Source organism: Centroberyx gerrardi, chromosome 8 (genome assembly GCF_048128805.1).
Source record: "Centroberyx gerrardi isolate f3 chromosome 8, fCenGer3.hap1.cur.20231027, whole genome shotgun sequence".
Classification (NCBI taxonomy): domain Eukaryota; kingdom Metazoa; phylum Chordata; class Actinopteri; order Beryciformes; family Berycidae; genus Centroberyx; species Centroberyx gerrardi.
In genome coordinates this window covers 20178396-20196373 of record NC_136004.1, presented here as the reverse complement: position 1 = coordinate 20196373, position 17978 = coordinate 20178396, and the positions used below count along the sequence as shown (strand labels likewise).

The 17978-nt window shown below is 40.6% G+C and overlaps 1 protein-coding gene across 1 annotated transcript in view; it reads left to right on the top strand.

The window, feature by feature from the left end:
• The first annotated feature begins 5354 nt into the window (after positions 1–5354).
• hsd17b4 (hydroxysteroid (17-beta) dehydrogenase 4) overlaps positions 5355–17978 on the top strand; it is a 28826-nt gene continuing 16202 nt past the window's right edge. The window contains exons 1-11 of the mRNA XM_071894866.2: positions 5355–5464; positions 6181–6234; positions 7488–7595; positions 8364–8423; positions 8533–8554; positions 8685–8731; positions 10623–10707; positions 13931–14118; positions 17319–17410; positions 17628–17652; positions 17786–17914. Coding sequence (XP_071750967.1) covers positions 5413–5464; positions 6181–6234; positions 7488–7595; positions 8364–8423; positions 8533–8554; positions 8685–8731; positions 10623–10707; positions 13931–14118; positions 17319–17410; positions 17628–17652; positions 17786–17914 — 862 coding nt within the window. The 5' untranslated portion in view covers positions 5355–5412. The remainder of the gene's footprint in view (positions 5465–6180; positions 6235–7487; positions 7596–8363; positions 8424–8532; positions 8555–8684; positions 8732–10622; positions 10708–13930; positions 14119–17318; positions 17411–17627; positions 17653–17785; positions 17915–17978) is intronic.

Genomic DNA, 17978 nt, shown 5'->3' with positions numbered 1-17978 from the left:
GAATACTATGGTATTTTTCAAATTACAACACTATACATCAGTGATGTCACTGCAAGCGTTTTGTTGATGCTGCCATACTGACTCTCAAAAAGGGTCCACAACAACCACAAAACAGCAAGTCATGAATAGCATTTTTTAATGTCTATTCTGTAGATATACCACACTGCTGTATACTGCATGCAAGCCATACAAAGTATGCAGTTACTAAAGGGTGACTTCAGCTCTTTGGTTGTTCACACGATGCCCAGTTGAGTGCTATAGAAAGTAAATATGTCCTTTCAAGAGTGCAACCTCAGTATCTCAGTAGAGTTGTCAGGTAAAGTCAGTAGAGATGTGAGTCAAAGACCAGGCAGTTAAAATGGCAGGTCGAGGTGAGTTTATTGCAATCAGACATATGTGGATCTTCATCAAGCTAAAAATGGATAGAGATAATAAGATCAAAGCAAGGCCAACCTATATAGGGTTTTATTTCATCATTCTTTATCATGTGAATCATAGTAGTAGCTTTTTATTAGTGCTTTGCAGTCATTTACAGACTGAAATTACACACCAATTTACATACAGTATATCAAAACAGCAGGGAGATAAAAATACATTTTCAATAATTGTGAAAGTAGTAGCATATACAATCTACAATGAAATGTAAACAGGGTAGTCAGGCCAGATCTAGTGCAAATCCTATGAAGAAGGGATTCTGGAATGCTGTAGTAATATCAGTAGTCTGGGGGGAAAAAAGGGGAAAGTAAGAAGAGTGAAAACTATGATGTATGGTTGTTGATGAGTCTTGTGAGGTAGGGGATTGGAGAATTGTAGTAACGACCTGTTCTTGCCAGCGGGGTGTTAAGTTTGTGACCATTGCGAGTGGTACGTCCAGATATTTGTTCTCTAGACGGGGGGGGGGGGGGGGGAGCCAGTCAAAGGAGTGGGAGGATTGCAGTGAAAGAGCAAATTTCAGGCAGATCTGCTCCCTCCTCTTCTCAAGAAGGGGGATGCCTAGGGTGTTTAGGGCTTGCTGGTAGCTGATGTAAGATGCTCCCAGGATAATGCGACATGCCCTCTTTTGCACACGCTCCAACTAGGTGGACAAGGCTTGGGTGAGACCAGGATGCCAAGCAGGGACTGCATACTCCAGCACTGGTCTAATGTAGCCGATATAAATGGCTCTTAGGTCAGCGTGAGTGACGGAGAAACGCTTGATGCGCTTGAGGAGGAAAAGCTTCCTGCTAGCACTTGCCATCATGGTGTTTACCTGGTCACTCCACCTGAGGTTGTGCTGGATGGAAAGTCCCAGCACTTTGATTTTAGGCAGGACAGACAGGGGGATGTTGTTAATGGAAAGAGGTGGTGCTGGTGGTGGATTTTTACTGAATGATATGTGCATAGCGACACATTTCAAAATCATGTTTTTCTACTGAAGAGCTCTAGTGCTTGTATTCTTTAGCATAGTTTTGCTTGCTTTCTGGAATATCAATAGGCCTATTTCTAGTCAAAGCACAGCATTAGTGAAGTACCTAAAAGTTTTTTAGAAGAAGAATTTTAGGCTATATTTGGTTTTTTTTTGTGTTCAGAAGGGACATGTGACTATGCCTGTTAAAAGCTGAGTTAGGGTGGGGGTTATGGATCGGGGCTGTGTCCATCCATCCGTCCATCCATCCATCAAACGTGATATCTCAGGTGACATCTGCGACACCACTGGTCTGATTTTGATGAAACTTTGAGGGATGATCCATCTTTGCACTGTGATCTGACATTTAAAATCATTACACTCACTGGCCTCATGGAGGTACTTTAATTACTGGTCAAAATTTCAAACTTTGAAAGTCTCTAACTCCTACATTAGAATTCTGTGATGCATCTTGTTACTGCCTTGATTGACTCAATCATTGATGACGTTTGGGGATGATGTTTATTTTCCTTGATCCTGGAGTCAACTTGGTGTCATTCCATGCTTGAATTCGATGTTGACCAACACTGTGGAGGGAGGCCAGCTGCTTCACATCCCATACTATATTTACTTCTAATGTAAAGTGTATGTATGAATGTTATTTGTTTGGACTGATTTGTGTAATAAATCTGCCAACTGTTCTATTTCATACATAACGTTTCATCTTGTCATCCTATGAATCAATTATGACTCAGAGCCTAGGTAGCTGATGTATAGCTATCCTTTATAAATTGGAATAGGAGGGTTACATGTAGTAAATCAAATAGAATGTGGTAAGCTATACTGGCTATTAATCTTAATGTGAAGACCCTCATCCAATAGAAGTTAAACAGTGCCTCCAAACTTAAAGGACTTTGTGTGTGTGTGTGTATGTGTGTGTGCATGCAAGCGTGGGAGTGCATGTGTGTGTGTGAAGTGACTGAGTGTAAATGGAAGACTCAAGTGAATGTGTGAAAGTGAATGAGTGTGAAAGGAGGGCAGTGTGTAAATGTGACTGTGGAAAAACGATGTCCATCCATCTATTTTCTAGTTTCTTATCCGGGTCAGGGTCGTGGTAGCAACAGGGAAAACACAGTAGCCCAGACGTCCTTTTCCTCAGCAACTTTCTCAGATGTAGCCCCTCCAGTGTGTCCTGGGTCTCTTCCCAGTCTGTCATGCCTGGTACACCTCCAAAGGGAGGCATCCAGGGGGGCATCCTTACCAGGTGCCTGAACCACCTCAACTGGCTCCTCTCAATGTCGAAGAGCAGCGGCTCGACACCGAGGTCCTCCTGGATCGCTGAGCTCCTCACCCTATTACAAAGAGCGAGGCCAGCCACCCTGCGGAGAAACCTAATTTCGCCCACTGGTATTCGCAATCTCATTCTTTTGGTGACAACCCAGAGTTAGTGGCCATAGGTCAGGGTTGGAACCAAGATCAACCGGTAAATTGATCACTTTGTTTTGTGGCTCAGTTCTTTCTTCACCACCATGATCTGACACAACAGCTGCATTACTCGAGGTGATGCACCAAACCGGTGGTCAATCTCACAATATTTCTTACCCTCACTCGTGAATAAGACCCCAAGATAAACCTGAACTCCTCCACTTGAGGCAGTTGCTCACCCCTCACCTGGATGGGACAAGCCACCTTTTTCTAGGAGAGAACGATGACCTCAGACTTGGAGATGCTGATTCTCATCCAGACCGCGTCACACTCAGCTGCAAACCGCTCCGGTGCACATTGGAGATCACGGTCTGATGAAGCCAGAAGGACGACATCATCCACAAACAGCAGAGATGCCACCCTAATGTCACTGACCTGAACAGTCTCCGGGCCTTGGCTGTGTTGGAGTCTGATGGCCACCTTCAATGAGTTTGATTTTATTCCAAGAATGCTAACACAGCTCTTGCTCTGAGTGGATAGGGACTGAATGTCTTGCATGCAGCGGTCCCAGCACCCCATGCTCCCACAGCACCTTCCAGGATACCTCGGGGAGCATAGTCGTAAGCCTTCTCCAAATCCACAAAACACATGTAGACAGGATTAGCAAATTCCCATGACCCCTCGATTATCTGTGAGAGGGTAAAAAGCTGAAAAAGCTGAATCCAAGGATCGACAATTGGCTGAAGTCTCCTTTCCAGCACATTGGCATAGGCTTTCCCAGGGAGACTGAGCAGTGTGATTCCTCGATAGTCAAAAGACACCTTCTGGTCCCATTTAGTGATTCAAGAAGACCCTTATGAGTGGTTCAGTAAGTTGGGTCAAAGGTCGATGATCAACTTTGTAGTTGTGTCATCAGACCTGAGGCCATATATTCTGGAAACTCGGGTGAAGAGAGAGTAAATACAGTGATTCTTCTACATCAGAGGATAGTAACTACTACAGTAAATAGTATAATATATAGTACTACAGTACACACTATAGAAGCTGTTGTAGTACCTAACACAGTAGGATGTACTATAGAAACACTACAGTACATACTAAAGTAAAAGTACTAGGCCTACAATAGAATGATATAGTATAGTATTTTTACTGTAGTGTAGTGTAGTGTTTTTTAATTTACCCTCCATGACATTCCTGATTATTGTCATATTAGAGAGGTTGCTCCTCTTGGACAACTGGCATCTCACTGGCATGGGCTACTCATCTTCAAACGCCTTGGTCTGGCCTGTGATGGATATTTGGCTAATAACGTAATGCAGAATATAGCTCATTACAACTTGACTGATAAATCTTTTAGCCCTGTAGCAGTCATAAGGAATGATGTTAAACTCGATTTTAGTTACATATTTGTGCATATTACTTGCAGCCTCCATATTGGGCTGCATAACCACTTAACTAAACTACTTACTATGTAAGAATCAGTTGACTGTGGCCTTTTCACAAAAGCCCATGAGCATGAGCATAGGTTACATAATCAGTAGTTCAAATTATATTTGAACAGTACCATCTTGTACAAGGAACTGGAGAGTGAGTCTTTTGTGAGAAGTATAAAAAATACATAAAATAAAAAAATAAAAAAATAGTCTTAATACAGATCGCTTGGGCATGCTGAGTTGCCCACTCCATTTTATAGATTTTTTCTGCTGATGATGATATGCAAAATGCTGTGAGGCATTGGTACAGCTGCACCATTGCTGGTTTCTTTAACCCAAGCCAGTCTACCCACACCCACAGGATAAATATCTAAGTCTCACACAATTGATTTTGAGTTTTAGGTTTGATAAGTTTTAACAGATTTTCAAAATAATCAAACACTGGTCTGAAGAAGAGCTTAAGCTCGAAACGTTACATGTGGTGGTAATTAAACACCTTTGGAGCAATCTCTAGTGTGCGGACTCTATCTTGTAATAATTGAGTGTCCTTCTGTCCAGCACCTAGGTTTAGTTTGGATGTGCGTGCTTCCTTGTATCTTTAAAATAATCAAACACAACATAAAACTGGCTGTTGTATACAATCATTTAATTCAGTAGACTTTAAAATATTGATTGGTTGTTTTTTTTGTTTTTTTAATGACAGGCACAGGCTGTTACTTAATAATTCCAAGAACATGACTGTAGTTGGTGGTGATCACATTTCACCTGCCAGCAATTTATCATCATCATCATCATCATCGCCTTATTAAATTACACACATGCTGAATTGTTGTATATCAGAGTAATGAGACAAACACATTGAAAGAGGATAATGGAATATAAAAAAAAAAGAAACTAAATTCAGTGGATTGTCAAGTGACTCTCAATTCAAAATCAGAAATTGTTTCTTTGAGATCAATCAAAGTAGACTACCTTTATACGACCTTTATAATATTTACATGCGGGGGAAAGGGGTTAAAAGAATCCTGGTTTCTGATTGGTTGCTGCTGAGACTGCCCCCTCGCAATTGCGGAAGTGACTGTTAAAGTTCACCCTGCTAGCTGTCAAAACAGTGTTACTGTTGTACTGTCCTGCTGGTACAGCTCAATCAAAAATCAGCATCTCACCGCAATGTCTTTGACATTCGAGGGAAAAGTCGTGCTCGTCACCGGGGCCGGAGGAGGTAAAACTGTGCATGCAAACTTTACAGCTAACTAACCTAACGTTACTGGTGCTGCTAATTGCAAGTTATCTTAGTAAGCTGGGTAACGTTAGCCAGCAGTGCTAACCTTCTAGTTGTGAAGATTTAAATAATTGAGAGTGGCGAATTATCAAACCAACCATTACAGGAATATATTCGCTTTTAGTTGCGTCGCTAATTGCTATGCCTATTAGCTAGCTAGCAGCTTATTCTGGTAGCTTGTCAGTTGCTGATACTGGTAAAGTAGGTTGGTTGCAACTTGCAAATCGCTTCATTAGTCAAAGCCAGTAACGTTAAATTTAAATTCAGTTGCTTAATGTTGGTGACACCCCGGGGGGCTTTTAAAAACCAGTTGACATTTTCATAGTTATTCAACAAATCTTACTATCTCGACTCGTACTCTGTAGCTTGTGTGCCAGAGAACAAAGTACAATGTTGTGGCACCGTGCTAACGCTAGTGTGTGAAAGGTCATAGGCCACCACAGCAGTGCCTGTTGGTGTTTGCTGTTGCCATTTATTATACAGCTGGTTTTTGTAGCTGTGGTGCAAATCCACTGACATAGGGCCTAAGCATCACCATTTGTCACAGACAATTTCTGTGAATATACATATGCTTTGTTGTCATTGTCATGCTGTATCATGTTTTATTCTGTAAATGTCTACCTTGAAATGTCACTGTCCTCACTTTGTTTCCACAGGTCTTGGCAGAGAATATGCACTGGCTTTTGGTGAGAGAGGAGCCTCAGTTGTAGGTAAGTAAAGTATCTTCATTTTAAACCCTTTATACTCCCTCTATATTGAAACAGGTATATGGAATACAATGTGATTAACACAGCCAGTCTTTGATCTAATCTACAGTGCTTCAGATTAAAGTAGAGTGTCACAATTTTGTTTTATTACATTTAATGTGTAATGCTTGCTAAAAGTGAAATGTGGATAGTAAGTAGCCACAATGTGCTCTCTTTCTCTGTTTGTATTGGAGAGACCATCATGTCATAATCCATGCTGAAATTTGGCTCAGCATGATTCAAGATTTGTTTTTTCTTGAACTGTCAAGGTCAACTTCTCATTTTGGCATACAGAATTCAGCAAGCAGATCTTACTTCAATAAAATGTCAACTTTTTAAAATGGGTTGACACTACTCACTGCCTCCCATGGAAGGGAATATTTTGGAAGTATACTGAAATGAGGAGTAATGAAAAGGGATTAGAGCAGTGGTCTCTAACCATATGCCATGGAGGGCCAAGAGTATGCAGGATTTTTACCAACCAAATACCACAGCATGGCCCGGTTAGTTCCCAGTCACCCCCTGTGAAAGTTAAAGTCACCTGTGTGGCACAATTTGAGAAACCTTCTCATTGATCCTCAATTCTATGGTTTTATTGTCTAGTTTACGTAGTGTGGTTAATAATTCACCAAGAACAAATAGATAGAAATCAATGCACGGTATTAATATTTTTAAAGATGGATTAATTTGCTTGCATGTTGGTTTACCACTCCACCTAAGGACTGGGTAAGATAAATTCTGATCACCAGCCTGCGCCTGTAGGAGCAGCACCTAGAGTGTGGGACGTTTGCTGCATCCCTGGAGTTGTGACAGAGCGGGTGGCTGCATCAGGGGCACTGGGGATAGGTGTGTCCCGGGCCTCACAGCAGCTTATTTCACTGATTAACTCCCCTCACTCTGGTTGAAGTTGGTGTGAGACCACTGGTTTAGAGACATCTCAATTTTGATGTTGGTGAATATATCACTCAATACAGACAAGTTATAGCAGTTGTGTGCATGCATTGGCCATTACAGTTAAAGCCGTACTTATTTTTGAGCCTAAACGGTTAATGATGCAGGAATAAACATATGCTCTCCCCAAAATAATAGCTTTACCTGCTGCTGGGGGTGAACTTGCCCCTGAAATCTACTGCTCCCTTCCCTAACCTTAATCACCAGTAGAGAATTGCACAACTCGCCCCATTATAGCTAATCTTTTGCTTCTCATTGCATTACAGTGAATGACCTTGGGGGAGACATTAAAGGGGGTGGGAAGAGTTCTGCAGCTGCTGATAAGGTGGTGGAGGAGATAAGAGCCAAGGGAGGCAAGGCTGTGGCCAACTACGGTGAGCAGTTTGGACTCTTCTCTTCTCCCCACACACATCTCTACGTCTCTACCTTTTACCATGTCTTATCTGTCTTTTTTTTCTGTTTATCTATTGTTACATTATATAGCTTATGTAATGGTACTCTCAAGAACAAGATTGATTTCTGTCAATCTGACTAGCACACGGATGAGACTCTGTCAGTGAATAAATAGCTTAGATAAATCTCCTTCTCTCAGTCATGTATGTGCATCTTACACCTGTGAGGAAAAAAATGGTATCAAAGAACTAATTGACAAGACAATGATTTGACCTTTGGGTTTATTTGGTATTTTTAACCATGGCAGATGTCTTTGTAGATGTATCACAGAGGTATCACGTACCAGGGCTGTTGGCATACCGTGAACACCTGCAATTACAAGTTTTATTTTGATCCAGTTTTTTATCCAGCAATAAATAGATAAACACATTAGTGTAAGAAGGTGATGGATGTATCAGTACATCACACATCATTACTGAACTTACTGAGCACATTTTGCGGTCATCTCTCCCGAGTACATTATAAACCTATTCATATGAATTAGTGTATTTATCTGTAAACGTAAGTGCAGCCAGCGTAAACCAAGCTGAGCGTCAGATAATATAACTCTAGCTTTTTCTCATAGAACAACACATACAGTAGATGCAGTATTCTTGAAACCCGATTATGCACAAAAACATTAAAGATTCAGCATGTATCAAGTAAATGAATTGAATTTTCTATGAACATTCTCCCTTTTGCATCTATAGATTCTGTAGAAGATGGAGAGAAACTGATCCAGACAGCACTGGATACATTTGGAAGAATAGGTAAGTACTCTCTGTGCATGACATCATCCCACATCAACTAAGTTGTTTTAGCAGAGCTATTACCGGTACCTAATAGTATTTAATCGGTTAATATATTTTTTTCTTCCAGATATTGTTGTTAACAATGCTGGGTAAGTTATTATACAGTAATATCTCACTTAAGGTTTAATCGAGCCAACTAATTTCAGAGTGGTCATTTTATTGCAGTTATCAAGTAAAAGAGATAAGACTCAAATGCAGTGTTGCTTTTCTTTACCCAAGGATACTTCGTGACCGATCTTTTGCCCGGACGAGTGATTTGGATTGGGGTAATTATTTTTAATCATTACATTCACTTAGTTGCTACCATGTATCAGTTAATATCTTATCATCACATTGTTTCATTTCACCTGTCTCACCTCATACCCATGATGCTATTAATGTGTACTACTAGTAGAAGACTATTTGAAATTCATTTATTTATTTGTTTGTTTGTTTTTGTATTGTATTGTAATCAAAAGGAAAATCAGGGCATGGCATACGAGGCTTACAAGTTGTATCTCAGAGGGAAAATTCACTCTGAAATTAAATTGATATAATATTCCTAAAGTATCATATTTGACAGTTGAATTAATTTTAGTGACACGAACAGCTTTCTTAAAGCTCAAACCCAGAAAACCCAGAATCTTTGATGCCAATTTGACATTTTCTGGAGCGACTATATTGACAAGGCATGAAAGGTTAGCTTTGTGAACTCAAAGAATATTGCTTGCGCCTTCACACCCAAAAGAGATAATATTTTTGAACCAGATACTGAAAAAAACCCATATCCTTGGAAATGTACACTGTGTACTGTCACAGGGATCACACAGTTAATAAATTACCTCCGCCAACGAAGTTGAGGTAATGGAGGTAATGTTTTCGCCCCATTCCGTCTGTTTGTCTCAGCAGGATATCTCAAAAAGTTATGAATGGATTTGCACAAAACTTTGTGCCGGTGGGCGTGGGTTCTTACAAAAAGTCATATAACTTCCGAATGGATTCAAGTAACACCATCAAACTTTTGTGGAAACTTTGGTCATGGGGAAAGGAAGAACTTCAAACTCAACTTCAAACTGATTGTCCTTATGGGGCGTGGCAGTGGGTGTGGGTTCTCACTAAAAGGCATATAACTTCCGAAAGGATTCATGTAACACCATCAAACGTTGTATGTCTGCCTATCAGCAGACATAAGAAGAGGCAAACCCTCCATTATTGGCCTAGTCAAACAACATGGGGGCACAGGAGAGCTCATTTCCGGTTTAGACATAACCGCCCTTCCAGTTTTTTCAAAATGTTTCCAAAACCTAGCTTGAAATGAACTGCTGACCCAGCTAACGAAATAAGAAGACATGGGTGTGGCAATAAAGTTTGTAAAGCAACACGTTTATTTCCTGGTGGAGACTTCCATTTCTCCATGTGGGCGTCAGGTGATTGACAGCAGGCAGAGTGTAACATCATTTTCGCACTTACATGAAAACACACACATCTCAAGCACAATGATATGGCGATAAAACAGAAACTTTGACAAAACCAAAGGCTTCACGTATTTGTATGTATTTGTATATGTATATATTGTGATGGATTATCTAGCTCGGGCATTGTTCAAGTCTGTGGAAGTTGTTTTTCATACTGTACAAGAATGAATGGCAGCAAATGGCTTCTTCTGAAGACAGGAAAACGAGCCCTGATATCTCTAACAACTAAGTGTGTGCAGACACCACCAAGAGAGGGGCAACCTAGACAATTGACACAAACTTACTTACTACTACACCTGTATTATCCTTTAATTGCCCCTGAGCTGAGAGGGAGGCACACAAAATCTCTTGAGAAACTGTCTTGAGAAATTGTCCCATTATTCTATTTCTCTTCATACTCTATGTTCCAGACCTACTCAGCACTACTTATCTGCAGCTATTTTTCTATTCTAACTTTTACTGAGTTTTATGTATCTGTATGAGTTGTATATTGTTGTTCAAGTTGGTATTGTGTCCCTGTACCTTTATGTTTGTAAAACAGATTGCCCCTTTGGGAGTTTAAAAATCTACTCCAATCTCTACCTGATCCACAAAGCTGTTCTGTTAAATAGCTAATGTGTGAAGCACTATCAAATATCACATTTTCATTTGCTTTATGTCATTGTTTACTGTGTTGTACTGCTTCTCTTGCTCTGCATTCCAGACCTGATTCACAGAGTTCACTTGAGGGGCTCCTTCATGGTGACCAGAGCAGCCTGGAACCACATGAAGAACCAGAAGTTTGGCAGGTAAGGAGCCCAGCTACTAATGGGTCAGTGGCATGGAAACTTTGCTAGCCCCATATTATGCGGCAAGAATTTTGCTCAGATTTGACAAAATTATCCTTGGCCACCAGAACCTGACTGGACCAGAACTGGGTCCAGTCTTACCTGTCTTATCTGGAAGATGTGCACTTCAGGTGATGAATATGTGAATCAGGGCGTACCTACCTTCACATCATGATACACCGGTTCTGACTCTGACTTTTCTCATTTGAAACCCTACAATATGTCTAGTGCTCCCATCGGTTTTGTGATGCAAAACAATAAATCTCTATACTAATTAAAGCTGAAGACATCTAATAGGATATGAATATTTGAGTCACAAAAACAAAGAAAGAAATTAATTTGGTTATGCGGCTCTGTTGATTAATCTCTGAACAATTGGAATAGTATTTAAATCAATTTGACAACTCCTCACAGCTAAGCTGTCAAGATGTGACCTGCCATTTACGTGCTTGAGTTTTTAAGGGATCATCAAGCGTGCACAGAGCGTGGTGAGACATTGTTTAAATGTACTGAGTTTAACAGACATCCAGTGTGTCCAGTGTTTCCTCATGGATAGGGCCTCCTCAGCTGAGCTGTGCCGTCTTTTGAATGATAATGTGCAGAGCCAGATCACACAGCCAACATCCCTCCCATGTTACTCCAGGTAACATGCACCGTCTCCATCTTGGTGACAGGTGCTGCGTCAGCCAGACAGGGCGTCTGGGGATGTTGTGGGAATATGTCAGCCCTCTGTCTCCTACTTGTGGGGAGAGTTCTTAATGCCATTGAGCAGATGCACCAAAGAACATGCATTGGCCAGACACTGACGCCCCGAAATGCACAATCAGGGACAGATTTCATCACGTTGTGGGCTTTCCAAACGTCACATATGCTGTCAATTGTAGGAATTTGTTGGTCAGGGTGCCAAGTGCACACACACACACAGTTTTACAGGAATAGGAAAAGACAATATTCCATGAACATTCAAGTGACAGACAGTCTATTTCATACTGACATGGACACAACAAATACTTGCACAAAGTTTCATTGCAATGAGCAAAGCAATTGGAGAGTGGCTTGTTGGTGAGTTGGAACAGTTGTCATTAAGAAAGTCCTTGCATCAAATTTTTTATGTGAAAACATTCTTTCAGTGATTTCCTGTAAGCAAAAAAGTTGAACAAGCTAAATAATTTCAGATTTTGCTAAGTATATTTTATTAGGTTTTCATGCAGTGTCCCAAGGGCAAATTTCCAATTCAAAGTTTCTGTGCAGTCATCCTGAACAAAACTGAATTAAAGGTGCATTTAAAGGTAAAGCCTCAGTAGAGAGACATGAAAAGGTGAAAAGTCCACCGCCCAATTTTCCACCACACCAATGGCAAGTACAGGAACAAGCCAAGGTTTAGAATAAAAGTATGTGCAAGCAAAGGCATGCTAAAAATCAGTGAGCGCAACGAATAGGCCAAGTGTGCGTAGGAACAGCTCAAATGCACAAAGGTCAAGCCCAGCTGTAGTATCTATGGGAAACTGGGGAGTAGGCAGCATTGTCACAGGGCGACACAGGCACCCAAAGCTCATCTACTGTGGCATGTTTCCCTCACTAGGAATGAATGAAGAATGTGTGTACTGGCATGCTTCTGTTTAAATGTTCGACCTGCTCATTGAATTTATTTTCTCTGCACGTGTTGTGCTGCGGCTCTCTGTGATGACACCTGTCCTGTCCTTGTTGGACACGTGTTCTTTCTTGTAGACTGCTTTTAAGAGTAGGAAATAGAAACAGACACATGCACACACACGCACACGCACACACACACACACATTTACAGCAGGCAACAGTTATCGAATGACAATGGAATAAAATGAATGAATGTGGAATGGAGTGAGGGAATTTGTGTATCTGTTAGGTCTGCTTAATACAATCACATAAGCAGGCAGTTAGAAGCCGGATGCATAGCAGCGTGACAGTTGACTGCCGTGTCTCCTCACTTATTTTGTGTGTCCATAAGGGAGAGATTGGAAGAGAGAGAGAGAGAGAAAATTATATCTTCATGACTCCCTATGATTTGCAGCCAGCCAGTCAACTTGGCTGACAAATGCCATCCTCTTCAACGTGTGTGTGTGTGTGTGTGTGTGTGTGTGTGTGTGTGTGTGTGTGTGTGTGTGTGTGTGTGTGTGTGTGTGTGTGTGTGTGTGTGTGTGTGTGTGTGTGTGTGTGTGTGTGTGTGAGAACTGGGTGGAGGTGGAGAAAATTACCCCTTTGTTCCTGCTGAATTACATCCAGTCAGCTTGACAGGCTAATGCTTCGTCTTTAAATTGTCTCCATTTTTGAATGCACATCTTATGAAAAAACGTGACACTGTGTCAGTAGGTTCATTTGTATTTCTGTGCTGTTAATGAAAGACTCCCCTGCATAGTTACATTCTGTCACATGATGCTCTTGAAAATGAAGAACATGGTCCTTGTTAGAATGCTTGATAGTCTGAAAGGTCTTGAATGTCCTTTAGTAATTGATTCATGGGTGTTTACTTGTGTTGTTTACTATTATCAATATATACCACATATACATTTTATTGCTCTGAGCGAGTCAGATGAAATAAAAACAAAAACATGTAAATTGCAGTATATACAAAGCACAAAACTTAGTCTATCGCAAAACATCAAAACTAACCACATTATTGTATTGTGGCCCTCATGATGGTATCATGTTGGCAATTCTGGTGATTCCCTACCATCGTTAGATATGAGTGTGCTGTGATTTGGATCACTGCTTTGTGACGGGCAGAGAGACAGCATGCTACAGATGTCTCCTACGGTTGATTTAGTGTTTGTATGGTGTTTCACCCCATTACATTTGCTTGACTGAAGCTAACTCACTGCCTGTGACTATGGTATATGCTTGCAAAACTGTGTGCGAGACTGTGTGTGTAACTGTGCTGTGCATGCGTGCATGCATTTATTTCTGTGTATATCCTATGTGTAGAATTGAGTAGAGGGTACATGGTGACTGTAGTGGGTGCTGCTTTTGTATGTATGATAGAGCAATACGGTATAGTGTGTGTGAATGTGTTTATGCATGGAAGTATAAATGTGTCAATTTGTGAGACTGTGTGTGTGTGTGCAGACCCTCTGTGACATCCATTACTGCGTAGCGATGGCTGTCTCTCTGCATTAGCACTGACTTGTTGCCTTGGGATGTCTGTGGCCAGAATCATCATGACATCGTCAGCCGCAGGCATCTACGGTAACTTCGGCCAGGCCAACTACAGCGCCGCCAAGCTGGGCATGCTGGGCCTGGCGAACACCTTGGCCATCGAGGGACAAAAGTACAACATCCACTGCAACACTATCGCTCCCACTGCTGGCTCCCGACTCACACAGACCGTCATGCCCCCAGGTAAGCCAGACGCACACATATTAAGCAACATATGTAAATGCATGCAGTAGGACTATATGATGCATACTGTGGTGTATTCATGTGCATACACATTCACACACACACACACACATGTTTTTTTGGACAGGCTGATTTAGGCAAATGGATTTTAACTGCAGCTTTTTCTTCTGAGCTGTTGCATAATGTAACGCCCATGTAATGTTGATTTACAAAATTTGAGGTAACAGCGCTCCCGTTTGACATGCAAATTTGTCGTCTAATATTAAAGAGCTGTGTTTTTTTTGCTGTTCTAACAGCTATGATGAAATCACGCACCCTCTTGGTGGTTTAAAAGTTTTGCAGTGTCAGCCCTTGATTTAAACTGCCGGCTCTGGCCACCTTAATTTACTGTAGGTTTTGGGGAAAATCTAACACACAAGTACTCCCAAATATCCACAGAAATATATTACAGTGAGTGTGCATATGAAAGTTTTATCATAGTGTTCAGATTTTAAATATTTATATAAAGTGAAGTTAATAATGCTTGAATTTGAGCTATACAAGAAGGCTATTACATTATGGGTTATCAAGTTTGGGTGGTAATGAAGCCTTAAAGGTCCCATATCGTGTAAAACAGGATTTCCCTTGCCTCTTTGATTATAAAGGAGTTGGATGTGCTATCTAAACATCATGAAAGTATCAAAACGCACGGTAGCCAACTAAATCCACACAATCCATATCAGAAATGCGAGCCTCTAAACGAGCCATTTGACTTCCGTAACTTTGTGGCGTCACAAAGGTTCGCTCATTATCATTTTTGTAAGAAATAATAGACTAACAAAGCGTTTTTTTCAAAGCAGTTGAGCGGTTGTTATTGTGTATTTACCGGAGAGTTTTCCCTACCTGTCACTGCCGGGCTGTGGTGTCTCACATCAGTCAGAACAGAGGGGTCGTTAATATTAATGAACCTTAAAGACACAGCAACAGAAACAGCCTGTTCTTGGTAAGGCTCAGAGAGATGCTGGAAAATGAACATGTAGAAATGGATTGAGAGTGTTTTTGGTATGTAACACCACACAAACAGCTTTTAATGAACCTCGAGACATAAAATAAAACACTGGAAAGTGTAGAATATGGGACCTTTAATGTTGTATACCTACCATCAGAAAATGAAGAATGGCTGTCATGGTGTATGACACAAAAAGTCATAGTCATTTGGCATATCATCACTGTCTGGTGAAAACCTTGTATCTCCAAAATGTAAACTTTTCAGGAATAAAAAAACAAAAACATTTTTTACATTATCCAGTGGTTTTTGAAAGGGTTTCATGAGACCAAGACATCAGATAATTTCCTCAACCCATAGAGGAACATTGTAATCCTTAAAATGAAGTGAAAACATGAAAATCAGCAAAATTGGAGTTACAGGGTTTTCACACGACAACAGCGATATGTTAAACTGGAAATGGAAATGTGTATGCTGCAGGAAGATGTTGTGCATGCTGTGTAACTGCAGCTCTGAGGATAGGGGTAATTAGAGACATGAAAGGAATGCCTCTGTTGACCCGCCTTGCTGGTCTAGAGTGGCATCTGTCACACTGTGCCGTGCCAACTGTCACAGGAGGGCCTCTCATTCTGAGTAAATGACATGCTTCCATATGTCAGCTAGCCTTCATTGACTCAGGCTTCTCTAAAAAAACAAAAACCTTACAGTTCATAGCAGGTGACCATTATTAGCCTGACTTGTTTCCAACATGATTATATGAACATATGTTCATATATCCATGTTGGAATCAAGTCAGGCTGATAATTCATTAGCTTTTAATTAGAGGTATTCTGTATGACATGATGTAGAACTGTCCCTCTAATGGTCGTCTGCTAAATATGAACTGTAAGGTAAAACATAGTGGTAAAAGAACAGGCACTCTGCTTAATTGCAGACTGCAATGATGTTTTTTTCATTCAAAAGTAAGTAATGTTAGTAATTACTGTATATAGGCTATAAAATCATTTTACAATTAACATTAATATACTTGTACTGAGGTTAGTATTTGCTAGATTGCTTTGTTAGATTATATTAAATAATGTAGACATTTTAATGTAGTCAGACTCTTGATATTGTATGTTGTCTTTCCAGCCTTTTTGCATGGACACAATGGTTTGCTAAATGAGTATAGGTAAACTAGGGTCTGACGTCAAACCATGTTGAATCATTATACTCCAGTTATAGAGCTTAGAAATATACAGAAATAACTTAAAGCAATTATTTATTTATGTTTATAAGCTCTGTAGCGAGAGCATGATTATTTGAGGCTTGTCTGGTAACTCAGACCCTTGTGTGCTTGTAAGCCTTTACTTGTACCCTAATCTATATGTTGATGGGTAAATAGACACTCTACACTCTAAATTCTGCTTTAGTGTATTTTATTATTTTACAAGGAAATGGTAACCCTGGGCACAGGTAATCTTTGATTGTTTGCAGATAGTAAATGAATTCACTGTTGGAAATATAACAGGGGAATGAATTAAAACTGTGATGGTAGCTGTGAAAAAACCAAAATAAATTACAAATTGTTCTCTATACTATTGCACATTGCCATCTTGTTGCCACCTAAGCACATTTAAAACCAACACTTTACTTACACAATTTAACAATGGCCATTGGCCATTCTGTCTATACATTTGGAACATTAATTTGTTTAAAATACTATAAGCCTAATTTACTACTTTTGGTATCAACACACGGCACCCACACTGATTCCCCTGCGGCTTTTAACTGTACACAAGCTCCCTTCCCCGCTGGTGTTAAAATTTTAACACCGATTAGGAGGAAATCCCTCAAAACTTAAATTACTTATACAAATTTTAACTTTATTTAAAAGATTAACCTTACATGCCACCAGTATGGCTAATTCACCCCAGGTGAGACAACTGTACAGCAGACTTCCCTTCCCCACCACAGTGCAGCACACTTAACCCTTTGCTTTCTACTAATTCATCACATGAACGGTGGTGTACCCAGTTCACTCACCTGTATATATGTGGACATACTGTATATATAGACAGACCTAACAAATACTGCACCATTTCAATAATGATCAACTGAGTAATGAGCAGTAATACCATTCTCCTTTGCATGCCATCTAGTACTATCGTATAAACAGAAGTGCCATAAAAAGAGGCTCTACTATATTATTATGATACGTTTTGTTTTTATGTAGACCTGCTGGAGTCTCTGAAGGCAGAGTACGTTGCTCCCCTGGTCCTCTGGCTCTGCCATGAACAGTGCCAAGAAAGTGGAGGACTGTTTGAGGTATGGGAAAATAAATAAAACACTTCCTCTTTCTTTGTCAGTAAGAGCGGTAATGTGCCGCTCCCATTGAATTGCCTTTACCTTTGTGTCTTTTTTTCTTCTGTCATTGAGAGCAGTAATATGCCACTCTCACGTTTTCAATTTCCATAAACGCAGCCACTATTTTTATTTCCTGTGTGCTTTCTTCTCTCTCTCCTGATGTTTCATCTCCTTTCAGGTTGGGGCAGGCTGGATTGGAAAATGTGAGTACTGTGTTTTTTTTACTTAGGAAATGTCTGTACTCATCTACGATATTCAGTAGCCCCTGGTACATGAGTATGTGTGTGGTTTGCGATATTCAATGACCCCTTTATTTGTGTGTGCCCGTGTGTGCAGTGCGCTGGGAGCGTTCTCGAGGCCGCACTGTGAGATACAAGAACCAGAGTATGACTCCAGAGGCTGTCAGGGACCAGTGGGACAACATCTGTGATTTTACAGACGCCACCAAGCCTGCTAGCATACAAGGTCAGTAACACATGGTAGTAAATACACAAACACATGTGCATCCATGTGCACACACATGGATGCA